The sequence below is a fragment of the Vulpes lagopus genome, chromosome 7 (assembly GCF_018345385.1).
Source record: "Vulpes lagopus strain Blue_001 chromosome 7, ASM1834538v1, whole genome shotgun sequence".
In the NCBI taxonomy this organism is placed as follows: Eukaryota; Metazoa; Chordata; class Mammalia; order Carnivora; family Canidae; genus Vulpes; species Vulpes lagopus.
Window position 1 is genome coordinate 5901352 of NC_054830.1, and position 15072 is coordinate 5916423.

The window sequence follows — 15072 nt, forward strand, 5'->3', positions numbered from 1 at the left end:
CATTTACAGGACTCTCCTCCTGCCCACACCCCAAGCTACATTGGCCTGGGCAGAAAGGTGAGGGTGTGGAGTGTGGAGGGACATGGGGGGCCAGTGGACACCACTGTCACCAACCAACTGCACATGGCAGAAAGCCAAGACACACCTATGCCAGAACCTCCTCATGGAACACCAGTAAGGGACACAGAATACCTCCTTGGGCGACACAACACTTGAGTCTTGGGGATGATTCCCATGGAGGGAGAATCATGAGAACAAGTCAGGCTTTAGGGAGAGAAAGGTCTCAGATTCTAGTGCGGGTGTCTGGGGCCTTCATCATCCTGCTTATAGGGAGGGTCCAGAGGCCTAGGGGGGACCTACATGGGGCATCCAACATGACACCTGGCCTTGGGATGGGGTTCTGTTCAAAAGCAATGGCCACAGCCAGGTTCCCCAACAACCAGCAGGAAGGGGTGTCCACCCTGGAGCCAGTGCAATGTCACATACCTCCCAAACCTCCAGTCACAGCCACCCCAGCCTGTCTGTGGTCACCAGGGATGGTGGGGATGGGCCCGGGGAGGTCTTGTCTCTCAAGAGTTACCAGCAGGGTCAGGATGAGTAGGGACTGGGCATTTGGCCACTTTCATCCTCAGGGATGGTTCTCACAAAGCCCTCCCGGGTGACCTTTTCCCTGACTAGGAAGGCAGGGCTGCCCTGGGAGAGCAGGTGGTGTGGGCCACAGTGTCCCAGAGGGGAGGACTCCTAGGTGTCAGCCATCAAAACAAGGGAGGAAAAGAAGTTAAGTGGAAGGTCAGTGTGACAGCGCAGAACTTCTTACCATAGAGCACATCCTGCCTCTTGACCACCTCTCTCTTTTGTTTCTTTGCGTACGCTGCATCCACGGAAAGGCTCCAGGACTCGGCCTCAAACTCACGGGCGTCTGACTCGATCTCACTCCTTAGTGAGGCTGTGCAGGGGTCTGAGGGAAGAGTAAGAGGCTGCTGCTTGGGGGCCAGGACCTTGTTGGCTCTGGGCTGCCCCCCCAGCCTGCGTCCCATGGACACACTGATATGGATCCCAGCCCTTCCCAATGCAGGTGGACATGGCATGACGTCCGTGAAAGAATCAAGATTGTACCTTCTACAAAAATGGGCTCGGCATTCGAAGATGTAAGTGAGAGAGAGTCATCGGCTGCCTGCTTAAATTTTAAAAACACAGAGTCGGCTTCATCCATTTCTCCTGTGACTGGTCTAAACAAAAATCATAAAAACAATTATTCTAAAAAATGGAATTAAACACACACATATTCTAAAACATGGAGTTAAACACACGTGCGCGCGTGCACACATGAAGGCAAATCTATCTGAGAACTTTCTGGATTTCAATATAAACTCTGTCACAGATCATCTATAAAAATTAGGAGATGAGGGCAGCCCGGGTGGCTTAATGGTTTAGTGCTGCCTTCAGCCCAGGGTGATCCTGGAGACCTAGGATCGAGTCCCATGTCAGGCTCCCTGCATGGAACCTGCTTCTCCCTCTCTCTGCCTGTGTCTCTGCCTCTCTCTCTCCCTCTGTGTCTCTCATAAATAAATAAATAAATAAATAAATAAATAAATAAATAAATAAATAAAATCTAAAAAAAAATAGGAGATGATCTATTCATATCACATCAAGACTTCCTGCAGCATAATGAACTTCAGTCCAAAGACCAGGTGCATTCTAAGGGGGGTGTTAAATGCTTTTCTTCCTTTAATGGCCACCAAAGCCCCCGGGGCCCCTGGAATTCTTTCTAGCAAGAGTTAGGTGGACATAGCCACACTCCGTCGAGGGTGGAAGGGGTACCCCTTCTTAGCGGACAAAGATAATCAGCTCCGTTCCCCACCAACCCATAGGAGTATCACCACAATGACATTTGTTAGCATTGGGTTTTCTACCTGAATCCTGCCGTGCAAAGGATTAAGAGAACAACCTCCGAGTCCTCAGAGGACAGAGGTTAAGCCATAAATAATGGATGCTACCTCCATGGCCACCTCAGCGGGACTTCTAGCATCATCTCGAGCACGCACAGGAACCCTGTCCAAGGGCCCTTCGAGAACACGAAACAAACTGGCTCCGAATGGCCATGTACACTCAGAACACATGGGGTTTCCATCAAGAAGAAGACTGAATCTCCAAAGCAAGTGTTAATAGGAATTTCACCGCGTGGCTAGGGGGGCCAACGTGCAGATCCACACGGACCCGAGGGTCTCCTTTCGGGGAGCCCGTCCACGGGGGTCCCTCCAGGTGGAACGCCGCATCCTGGTGCCCTGCCTCCCTCCCTCCCTTCACTGGCACCTGGCACAGGGACGGGACCCCCACTTACCCAAGCTGTGTCCCCGTTCCCGCCGGGCTGGGTGCTGGCTGTGGCCCCCCCTTCTGTGAGACCGTCATGCCGACATTCCTGGACAGGGCGGAGCTGCCATCGGACACGAGGGTGGCCCTCGGGTGCTCCTTCAGGGACGCTGCGACAGAGGCAAACACAGAGTTGGTGCTGAGAAAGTGGGCAGGGTAGCGCAGGTGGCCCGGCCGGAAGCCCCGATCCGACTGCGGCCGCAGCACGGAGAGAATCTTGGAGGTCAGCAGCTCGTTATCTAGAAAGACATTCTCGCTCCATTTCCGAGGAAAAGAGCTGTAGAAAGACAGCTCGGGGCGGCCGTGGAGCGCGCTGTCTCTGTCACTGCTTTTGGAATGCGTGTTCCCCATGTTCACGGTCGGGGCTCCGAGACCCAGCGCCGTGCGAGGCCGGGCTGTGCCGTTTTTATACCTCCATGTGATCCTTCTAGAAATGTAAAGCTGCGTCTTCTCCTCCTGTATTGGCTGAGACAGCGGGTCTAGAGGGCAGGAAATTGGTCCCCACTGTGACCATTTAGTTGGAAATCGCACAGTATCTTCTCCTTTGGTAAAATAACGGCAAAAAAAATCCCGACACCCCTCCCACCTTGGCAGGGGGTAAAAAAGCAGAGAGTAGTTTAGATTCACTGTAAATAATCTAAGATCACTAAATAGGGAGCTGTGCGCTTGGTGCGGCTCGTGCCGACATCACACACATGCGTGACTTTTTTTTTAATATATAGATTTTTTTTTTCTTTATTAGGGAGAGAAGGAGAGAGAGCAAGAGAGGGGCAGAGGGAGAGGGAGAAGCAGACTCCCCACTGAGCACGGAGCCTGATGTGGGGCTGGATCCCGGGACCCCAAGACCACGACCTGCGCTGAAGGCAGATGTCTAACCAACTGAGCCACTGAGGCGGCCCCACGTGGCTATAATGAACCTGAGGTCAGATATCAGGATGACTCTGGGACCTAGAGACCCCACGACATGGTGTGAAGCCATGCAAGCCCCTGATCATAAGCACCCTAACAAAATTTGAGCCCCACAGTAAATAAGAGGTGCTGATCCTTCCTTTTCCTTTTCTTCCTTCCTTCTTTCCTTCCTTCCTTCTTCTTTCTTTCTTTCTTCTTTCTTTCTTTCTTTCTTTCTTTCTTTCTTTCTTTCTTTCTTTCTTTCTTTCTTTCTTTCTTTCAGATTTTATTTATTTATTCATGAGACACACACACAGAGAGAGAGGTAGAGACACAGACAGAGGGAGAAGCAGGCTCCATGAAGGGAGCCGGATGTGGGACTTGATCCTGGGACTCCAGGATCACGTCCCGGGCCGAAGGCAGGCACCCAACTGCTGAGCCACCCAGGTGTCCCCCGATCCTTTCTTACACAAGGATTGTAAACCAGCCTAGCACACAATGGGGGCTCCAATGGGTTCTTGACACTCCTGTGCTCATTAAGGTAAGAACCGGGATAGCCTGTACTCTCTGATCACCTTTCCCACTGACAGGAAAGATGGAACTCAGAAGAATCAAACTATCACCCTCTCCAATTTGACAAATCGAGTCTGGCTGAGATGGGCTCCTGGGCTCATCCATTCTTGGGGTCAAAAGCGCTATGCCAGGCAAGGATTTCAGCGTTAGGAAGAAATCTGTCCACTAGCCTTTCCCCCCTGGCTCCTGGGTCCCTAACGCACCCACCCATGGGTTTCTATCACACAGGTAAAGTAGTGGCACACAGACCATGACCCCTGGGGTGAGTTAGTGACCAGCAGTAGAGGAAAATGTACTTATCTCAAGGGCTTTTCTGAAGAGTGGGATTCAATATTCTGAGAGTATGAATTTAGGTGGAAATTCAGGTGGTGCCTGGGTGGCTCAGTAGGTTAAGTATCTGCCTTCAGCTCTGGTCTTGATCCCAGGGTCCTGGTAACAAGCCCTGAATTGGGCTCCCTGCTCAGTGGGGAGTCTGCTTCTCCCTCTCCCTCTGTTTGCTCTCTCAAATAAATAAATAAAATCTTAAAAAAAATTTTTTTTGAAGATTTTATTTATCTGTTCATGAGAGAGAGAGAGAGAGAGAGAGAGAGAGAGAGAGAGATAAAGATGACACAAGCAGAGTTTGGAAAAGCAGGCTCCATGCAGGGAGCCTGATGTGGGACTTGATCCTGGGACTCCAGGACCACACCCTGGGCTGAAGGCAGGTGTTAAACCTCTAAGCCACCCAGGGATCCCCTAAAAAAAATTTAAGTGGGAAATTCAGGGTGATCGCAAATGTGCAGGTGGGTATGTGTCAGAAAGGAAATTTCTGGTCAAGGAGTAATGAACAAAGCTTATCAACTGAGACTTAACCACTAAGCAGTGTGACACCATATGCCACACAGAGCACATATCCACAGCCATTCATTAGCATGGCTCCATGTGATGTGGCGATGGTGATACCTGGTCAGTGACTTCAAAGGTCCTGGCATCAGTAAGTGGCTAACAATTACTATGATCACAGAGACAAAGGTGATGAGGGTATCATTCAGAGATGAACACCCATTCATAAAGGTGAAAGTCATAAGTTGAGGCTTCCATGGTCCAGGGTAGGCATTTCCTGGCATTTCTACACCAATTTAAACCCCACCTAGGCAATTATGACCTGAATGTACAAATATGAAACAACCTCTAAAATGAATCCTTTACCTGGCTGACAGACTGTTTCCTATGACCCAAGATCTTGCCTGAAGTCCGACGGGTTCTGCTTTAATCACACAGTCCACAGGAGAAAATGCCACCATCAACATCCCTTGGGAATCACCATTCCCAAAGAATTTTAATAAATGATAGGGCACACTAAATCTATGGTGTCTTAAATCTTCCCTTGATCCTTGAGAAGATACTTTGAGGTACTCATGTCTAAGGGTCATGATTAAGGGACACCAGGTGCCACTGCACTCGAAGGGGGGCACAAGGGACAGAATTTCAGCAGAAAGAATGAATGATAGCAGCAGTTTAGCGCCGCCTTCAGCCCAGAGAGTGATCCTAGAGACCGGGGATCGAGTCCCATGTTGGGCTCCCTGCATGGAGCCCGCTTCTCCCTCTGCCTGTGTCTCTGCCTCTCTCTGTCTCTCATGAATAAATAAAATCTTAAAAAAAAAAAAGAAAGAATGAATGAATGATAAGCTGGCTCCCCTCTAATATATGCCGTAATTTACTTATTCTGATCATTGTGTGTTCCCCCAGTAGAATGGAGGACAATGCCTGCCATGAAATAGGGCAAGAAATCATTGTTTTATGGCATCTTATTCAGCTATACAAAAGAAGGAAATCCTGACGCCTGCTACCACGTGGACAAACCTTGAGGATATTGTGCTAAGCAAAATAACCCAGACACAAAAGGACAAATACTGTATATATCCACTTAGATGAGGTCCCTCCCCCTAGGAGTCCCATCCACAGGGACAGAGAGTAGATGGTGGGAACCAAGGACCAGGGAGCAGGTGGGGAGTGTCAGAGTTTTCTGGGACAGTCTCCATCTGGGGAGATGGAAAGTTCTAGAGACAAATGGTGGGGATGGTGGTACACCGATGTGAATACACCTAATGCCACTGGACTGTACTCTGAAAAAAAGAAAACATTGTTTCTTTGGGAATAGTTCTGCATCTGGACTCTGGTGTTGGCTACTCAGATTTATATATACTGAGGATAGCATTTCATAGAACCAGGGGCGCCGGGGTGGCTTAGTCGGTTAAGCATCTGACCTCAGCTCAGGTCATGATCTCAGGGTCCTGGGATCGAGCTCCGCCTTGGGCTCACTGCTCTTCAGAGAGTCTGCTTGTCCCTCTGCCCTTCCCCCAGCTCGTGTGCTTCCTCTCTCTCAAATAAATAAAAATCTTAAGAAAAAATTAATTAATTAATTAATTATTCATGAGAGACACAGAGAGAGAGAGAGAGACACAGAGGAGAAGCAGGCTCCATGCAGGAAGCCCGATGTGGGACTCCATCCCGGGACTCCAGGATTACACCCTGGGCCGAAGGCAGGTGCCAAACCGCTGAGCCACCCAGGCATCCCCAGAAAATTTTTTTAATAGAACTATATACTCCCTTCCCCCCACTAGAGAATGCAATGTAACAACTGGCAAAACCCAAACAGTGTCTGTCCCTGAGTTAACAATATTCTACCAATGTCAGTGTCCTAGCTTTGACTGGGGATTACCATTGGTTATTGGTTAGTTTATTATCACTGAGAAATGCTCCACCAAGGGTATCTGGGACCCTCTGTGCTATTTTTGCAACTTCTTGTGAATCTTAAATGATGTCAAAACAAAATGTTGCAACTGATTCTCATTATTCACTGTACCAATGGTTTTTTTTTTTTTTAATTTTAAATATTTTATTTATTCATTCATTCTCCCTCTGTGGAGCCCAATGCAGAACTCGATCCCAGGACCCCGGGATCACGACCTGAGCCAAAGGCAGATGCTCAACCATTGAGCCACTCAATGTCACTGTACCGATGTTCTATAAAGTTGCAGTGGGTACTGAAGAAGTGGTACTGAATCACTGCTCACAGGGGAGATGCAAAGTTGGGCTCCTGGGAGTGCCTGTCTACACTTCCATCAACCCATCAATACGTAACCATGTTTTATGCGTGTTTCTCTTGAAAGACACCTTATTTAATATATACTATTGATTTATTACTGCTGAGCTCACGGTCACTAGGACTACAATTCATGCCTGAATGGAGCCTATCTAACACATGGATTTTCTCCATCCGAGGCATCACAGCCTTCTTGCACTTAGTAAAGCCAGACAGTACTTCAGCACAATGCTTGGAGGCCACGGGAAGCAGCCAGATCAGCAACAGAGAGCATAAAAATAAAAGAGCATGGCATTAACCACACTGCAAAAAGGACACTTGTTTACAGTGCAAGTTGGAAGGCAGGGGGTCACCTTGTTCTGTCTCAGCCTGCAACACGCATGTTAGGTGACTCATATTTTTCACTGTACATGCCTGCACACAACTGTGAAGGCCCTACAGGCATGGCTTTGGGGGTTACAAATAAATTTTAGCGAGTAGGTGAGCCTGCAAATACGGAATCTGTGAGTAAGGGAAAACTGCCGGCATACAAGAAAGTTGTCGGACGAGAAATTATTGTGATATTTTAGAACACCCTTGTTTGCTCAAATGCATATGGTATTTCTTTGGAACACTGATACTCTTTGTATTTCTTTATGACTTATATTACACACCTATGCCTAAAAAGTATCCGAGTTGGGGGGGGACTTATTACAGGAAAACATAATGCTGTACATTGGCAGCAATATGGCCCAACTGGGATAAATCACTTTTCCCCTGGAGGGTCTAACTACCACTGCCCCTCTCAAACTATTTGAGACTTTTATTTTTATTTTTAAAGATTTAATTTATTTATTCATGAGAGAAAAAGAGAGAGAGGCAGACACAGGCAGAGGGAGAAGCAGGCTCCCTGTGGGGAGCCCAATGCGGGGCTTGATCCCAGGACCCCAGGATCACACCCTGAACTGAAGGCAGATGCTCAAACACTGAGCCACCCAGGTACCCCACTACTTGAGACTTTTAAATGGGTTGGACAATCACTAATTGAATCTTTCTGTATTATGTGCAGCCACGGAAATAACTGCCCGATCGGGACACAAGCTGGTGACTCTGCCACAGACCAGCCGTTTTCAACCATGTCTTCTTAGTCTGTATTTTTGATGATCTGACATATGGCCCTTCTTAGGGCCAGTGGATTCCTAGAGCTAGTCCACGACTCGCTTGCAAGAGCACTCTTTGTTTTTTTTAAATTTTATTTACTTATTTATTTGAGAGCAAGAGCAAGAGCAGGGGTAGGGGCAGAAGGAGAAGCAGACTCCCTGCAGAGCAGGGAGCCCAACATGGGACTTGATCCCAGGACTTTGGGATCATGACCTGAGCCAAAGGCAGACACTTAACCGAATGAACCACTGAGGCACCCTGCAAGAACACTTTTCATACACAAACCCACCAATCCAGAGCCCACACTCTGAACCCCTCCTCTGTGGGGCTCTCGCATTCAGGACCACTGTCCTGCCCTGATCACCCCAGGGGCAGGCACCAGACCACTAGAGACCACCCCTAAGACCCAGAGCCTGCTGAAATTTTTCAAACTGGTCAGTCCTAAGCCTGTTTACTCTGCCCTATCCATTCCTCCTCATAGAAACCACAGTAAAGGGGATCCCCGGGTGGCTCAGCGGTTTGGTGCTTGCCTTTGGCCCAGGGCGCGATCCTGGGTCCTAGGATCGAGTCCCTCATCGGGCTCCCGGCATGGAGCCTGCTTCTCCCTCCTCCCGTTTCTCTGCCCCTCCCCCTCTATCATGAATAAATAAATAAATCTTTTAAAAAAAAAAAGTAAAGGTTCTTGCCCACGCTTTCCCTTCATGCCCTCTGGCTCCTGACTGACCCTGGGGCAGCTCCCTGTGGCCCTCTGTGACTGTAAGGGGTGAGGTAGGGGGACTGTCAGTACAAACTTTTCTCCTGGCAGTCATTTCCATACCTGCATGGCTTACCATACCGGCTAGAACAAATCCTGGAGACCCTCAAACATCCCTTGGCAGCAGTTTTCTTACATCTAGACACATGGAAATTATGGGATTGCTGGTAGAAATGCACAGTGGTGTAGCACTTTGAAAAACTGGTGGTTCTTCAAACAACTAAACACAGAGCTTACCCTACACTCCAGTCATTCCATTTCTGGGTATATGCCCAAGTGAAGCGATAAGGTATAGCCACACAAATATTTGTCATAAATGTTCATAGTAGCATCATTCACAACAGCCCAAAGTGGAAATGACTCCAGTGTCCATCAACTGATGGAGGGATAAACACAACGTGGTCCATTCATACAGTGGAATATTATTCAGCAGTAAAAGGAATGGAGCACTGATTCATGATAGAATGTGGATGGATCTGGAAAATACACCGAGTGAAGGAGGTCAGACACAAAAGATCATATGTTGTAGGAGTCCGTCTCCAGGAAATATGCAGAACCAGCAAATGCACAGAGATAGAAGGTAGATAGATTAACAGTTGTGTAGGACTTGGGGGAGAATGAAGGGTGACTGCTAATGGGTATAAGGTTTCTCTTGGGGGTTCTAATGTTGATCGTGGGGACTGCAGCTCTACCAAAAGCCAATGAATTGTACACTTAAATGTGGGAATCATATGGTATATGAGTTGCATCTCTGTAAAGCTATCAAACAAACCAATAAGCTCCTTGAGATAGAGCCATTTTTCTGCAGAACACAGCGTGAGTTTGTCCTTCTGCCCTGGGCTCTGAGAGAGACAGGAACATGCATCCATCCTGTTATCAGGCTTGCCGAGACCAGACAGCCGTGGCGGGACAGATGGGCAGTGGTGGGGTGCTGGGATCCGGGCCACGGCGTGGAGCTCGGCACACGGCTGCCTAGCACTGTCTGCGTGGCCATGAAAGCTGCTTCAGAGCCTAATTAGCACTGTCTGCACACTGCTGCGAGGGGCCATCGATTGGCGTGCACCGGGCCTGCTGCAGAGACTGTATGCCACAGAGCCATTTCTACAAGGGGACCCAGGCAAGGGGTAGGGACAAAAATAAGAAGCAAGCAGAGAAAAATGGAAAAAGTTCTTTGCCCAGAGGGAAAAAACACAGGCTGTTCTCAGCAACACAGACAGCAGCGTGTTCTCCTGATTATTCTTTAAAACCTGTTTTGTCAGGGCACCTGGGTGGCTCAGTGGTGGAGTGTCTGCCTTTAGCTTGGGTCATGATTCTGCGGTCCTGGGATCGAGTACCCCATTGGGCTCCCTACAGGGAGCCTGCTTCTCCCTCTGCCCCTATGTCTCTGCCTCTCTCTGTCTCTGTCTCTGTCTCTCATGAATGAATGAATGAATAAATAAATAAATAAATAAATCTTAAAAAAAAAAAACAAAACACTTTATTGTCAGGGCACCTGGGTAGCTCAGTCGGTTAAGCATCAGACCCTTGATTTTTTTTTTAAATTTATTTATGATAGTCACAGAGAGAGAGAGAGAGAGAGAGGCAGAGACACAGGCGGAGGGAGAAGCAGGCTCCATGCACCGGGAGCCCGATGTGGGATTCGATCCCGGGTCTCCAGGATCGCGCCCTGGGCCAAAGGCAGGCGCCAAACCGCTGTGCCACCCAGGGATCCCCAGACCCTTGATTTTGGCTCAGGTCATGATCTCCAGGTTGCGGGATCAAGTCCCGTGTAGGGCTCCATGCTCAGGATGGAATCCACTTGGGATTCTTCTCTCTCTCTCTCTCTCTCTCTCTCTCTCTCTCCCTCTGCCCCTCACACACACCTGGGGCGCTCTCTCTGAACATCAATCAATCAATCTTATGCACCTGGGGCGCTCTCTCTAAACTTATTTATTTATTTATTTATGAATGATAGTCACAGAGAGAGAGGCAGAGACATAGGCAGAGGGAGAAGCAGGCTCCATGCACTGGGAGCCCGATGTGGGACTCGATCCCGGGTCTCCAGGATCACTCCCTGGGGCAAAGGCAGGCGCCAAACCGCTGCGCCACGCAGGGATCACCTAAACATCAATCTTAAACAAACAAAAAAACTCACACACTATATTGTTAAAAAAAGCTAACCATCACCAGAGCTTTCAGAGTCATGATCACAGATCACCATGACAAATGAATAATGAAAAAGCTTAAGGTAGTGTGAGAATTATCAACATGTGAGAGACACAGAGGGAGGAAAAATGGGTTGGACAGACTTGTTTGATGCAGGCTTGCCACAACTCTTCAATTTGTTAAAAAACGCTGTATCAGCAAAGTGCAATACAACGAGGTATTCCCATACTTGACATGAACATTGGACCCCACACTGTGAAGTTCAGGTGCAGAGGGGCTAACTTCCAGGATAGTTTTACTCCCAGCAGGACCCTGGCCTCTCGTAGGTCCTGCAGGCCACACACTTTTCCCTGATACATAAGCACAACCCATTAGTTCTGGTAGGAAGCCTAAGGGCTCACAAGGAAAGTTCATTAACAAGACTTCATAGTTACAAACCCCCTGAAAGTCATTTATCGAGGAAGCCCAATGTGATACACCCAGCGACCACCTTAATTGGTTTTCAATTGTCCTTTACAATCTAGAAGCATGCTTATTTCTAAAAATAGCGACTTTCTGGCAAGATTTTATATTCTCAGTGGCAGATTCCTCCAGCTGCTCGATGGGGAAGCAACTGGGAACATCTTTTGAAGGCAGCTGGGCCCTGGCACAGAAGTCTCCTCCCAATTTTCTGCAAAGGGCCACACAAAGGGGCCAGCCAAGTGGCAGCTTTAGGCAGGAACGGCCTTCCCCAGCTGCGCAGCAGTTTCAAAAGCTTGGCTTCAAAATAATTGCTACTTTTCTCATATTTACTGAGGTCCTGTGTCCCTGTCCCTGCCCCCATTCTTTGTCTCAGTGAAGACTTTCCTTTCAGGCTGAGATTGCCACCTGTCTCTGGAGAGTTCTAGCAAGCACGCGCTTCAGGCGAGTGTTCGAGAGACAATTAAGAAAATCTGAGACAAAATGAAGTCTTCAGTTCACAGTTCCTGGCTTTTCAGCCACCTGAGAATAGACTAAATCGATGCCAAGACAACTCATCGATTTCTCTGCCCTGCTTCATTTTGGCGTTACACAAGCCAAGATGGTAAAAAGAAGAATAAAACCACAGAAGACAAAGAAACAAAACACAACAAAAAAACCTTAACCCTGTGCCTCAGGGGACAAGGGCAGCAGGGTGTGTGTGTGGGGGTGGGGGGGGAAGAAGCATCTTGGGGCTTAGAAGTTAAGTGTGAGCTATAAAGAATTCTCTTCCTAAACCTATTACCCAATAAAAATCATTCACAAGCCTTCTATTACCAAATTACGTCAAACCTAGCAAACGCCATTAAAAAAAAAAGTGCTTATCTTCTTGACTATATGTGTAGAAAACTTAAAAATCACAAAAAAGCATAAAAGTAGAAATAATCCATAATGCTGCCATCCACAGTTAATTAATTGCTCCTGGTAAAAATGGTCTCGTAAATGGAGAAATAATGTTTAATAGTGAGTGATCCTAAGATCTGGGTTCAAAAAAATCCCTTCCATACAGCAAAAAAGAATCATGTTAACAGCATTTATGTATTTTTTGCACGAATACCAGGCAGGGTGGTGAGGGACACGTGAGTTATGCTGTCGAGTGATACACCTGTCAATTATGACACTGCAAAATATTCTGTATTACTATTCTATGGATAGTTCTGGAAGTTAAAAATAGAAAAGACAGGGCACCTGGTGGCTCAACAGTTGAGCGTCTGCCTTCAGCTCAGGGCATGATCCCGGAGTCCTGGGATCGGAGTCCTGGGATCGAGTCCCCCATTGGGCTCCCGGCAGGGAGCCTGCTTCTCCCTCTGCCTGTGTCTCTGCCTCTCTCTGTGTGTCTCTCATGAATAAATAAATAAAATCTTAAAAAAAAAAAAATAGAAAGGACAAGAACGCCTACATGTCTAAGAATAAAAATGAACCGCAACCTGAACTCTCACTTTTCTCAAACATGAGCTTAAAGTGGACCAGACTGAAATGAAACATGTAACATTAAAAAATGTTTCACAGAAAAAAAAAAATGTTTCACAGGCAATAAAGGATACAATCTTCAGGAACTGGGGCTTGGTTCATGAAGAGTTCTTTGGTAAGACACTGAAAGTCTGATCCACAAAGGACCAAAAAAAAAAAAAAAGCCCCACAACTCTGAATTGACTTCATCATAATTGGAAACTTTTGCTCCTTATGAGGACGGTGGGGGGGGGGGTATCTGCAAGCCGCCTATGTGACAAAGGATTAGCATGTAGAATATGTAACAAGTTCTCAAAGCTCTATCGTAAAAACACAACCCATTTAGAAAATTAGCAAAAGAGATGAAGATGCATTTCCCACAAAGAAAATATACAGATGGTCAAAAAAGGCGCATGAGAAGGCACTGTGCTCATGAACCACGAGAGAAATGCAAATAAAACCACCTCGAGACGGCACTACCAGAAGGGCGAAGACAAGAAAGAGTGACAGCTCTAAAACCGGCGGGGGTGTGGAGAAGCCAGGTCACTCACACGCTGCCATCGGGAATAGAAAATTAGTGCCACCAGCCTGGAACACAGTGGGGCAATTTGTAGAGAAAACACAGTAACTGCACCCCTGGGTATTTATTTCAGAGGAACACAAAGCATATGGCCAGACACACAAACACCTGTATGTGTGACCGTCTGTGGCAGCTTTATTCAGGAGGAGCCCCAAACCGGAAACAACAACCCAGATGTCCTGAGGGGCCAATGGCCAGGCGGACTGTGGTCTGTGCAGACCACGGAATCCTGCTCGGCCACAAAAGCAACCCCCCCTTTTAAAAATATTTTATTTATTTATTCATGAGAGACACACAGAGAGAGGCAGAGACACAGGCAGAGGGAGAAGCAGGCTCCTTGCAAGGATCCTGATGCGGGACTCGATCCCAGGATCCTGGGATCACGCCCTGAGCCAAAGGCAAGACACTCAACCACTGAGCCACCCAGATGGACCTCCTGGGTGCCATCCGAGAGAAAAAAAGCCAAACTCAAAAGGACGCTGTACTATTTCATTTCTATCACACCCTTGAAATGACAGAGTTCCAGAGATGGAAACAGATTAGTGGCTGCTGGGATTAAGAGTGGTGGATCCAAGTGCAGGGGATGATTTTCATGGTGTCGGAACAGGCCCTGGATCTCAGGGACAGTGGTGGTCACGGGAATCTGCACGGGTGATCAAATGTCACAGGACTGGACGCACTCCCTGTCCGATGCAATTTTCTGTTTTGCTGTCCTATATAGTTACTCAGAAGGGAACCACGGGGGAAGCTGGGTGAAGGGTTTGTGTGACTTCTGCAATTTACTGGGAGTCCACAGTGATTTCACAAGGAAAAGTCTGAAACGCACAAAAACGCCACCACCAAAAAAAAATAACCCCAAAACAACACTCACGACCAAGGTCTTGGTCGGCGTGGGCTGAGATAACAAAGGACCACAGACTGGGGGCGCTTAACAACAGATGTTTATTTCTCAGTTTGGGAGGCTGGCAAGTCCAAGATCAAGGCGCTGGTAGCCTCGGTCCTGGGTGAGGGCTCTGTCCTGGGTGAGGGCTCTCTGGCTTGCAGCCAGCCAGCCGAGGTATCCCTGTGTGCTCAAGGAGGAGAGACAGAGCAAGCCCTCTGGCTTTCCTCTTACAAGGGCACTCATCCTGGGGGCCCCACTCTCGTGACCTCATCTAAATCCAATTACCTCCCAAAGGCCTCACCTCCAAATACCATCATACTGTGGGCTAGAGATTCCACACAGGCATTCGGAGAGGGGAGACACAATTCAGCCCCTAAGACCCATCAAATGAATAAAAACCACATTTCCTAAGAATGCATCCACATAAAGAACTCTTGTTGCTTCCTGGATGCTTCAGCACGAATAAGCATCTGCCTCTTCCTTCCTTCCTCTTGACCTCTCAGAGGGAAGACCAAAGGGCATGCATAGCTTCTCAGAAAGGATTACTGGAAGAAGGTGCCCGACACTACACAACCAAGACTCCAGAAAGCAGTTCTGACGGCCAAGGAGGAGGCTCTGGGGACAGTTCTAAGAAGGTAGCCTTCAGAACATTCCGAGAGGGTTACCCTGGAAATGAGACCTGTCTGAGGACCTCACAGCAAATTAAC

At 47.9% G+C, this 15072-nt stretch overlaps 1 protein-coding gene across 1 annotated transcript in view; it reads right to left on the reverse strand.

Moving 5' to 3' along the window:
• The window catches only part of ARHGEF18 (Rho/Rac guanine nucleotide exchange factor 18), a 65416-nt gene that overhangs the window by 16030 nt on the left and 34314 nt on the right, over positions 1-15072 (reverse strand). The window contains 3 exon segments of the mRNA XM_041760596.1: positions 818-958; positions 1117-1229; positions 2342-2480. Coding sequence (XP_041616530.1) covers positions 818-958; positions 1117-1229; positions 2342-2480 — 393 coding nt within the window.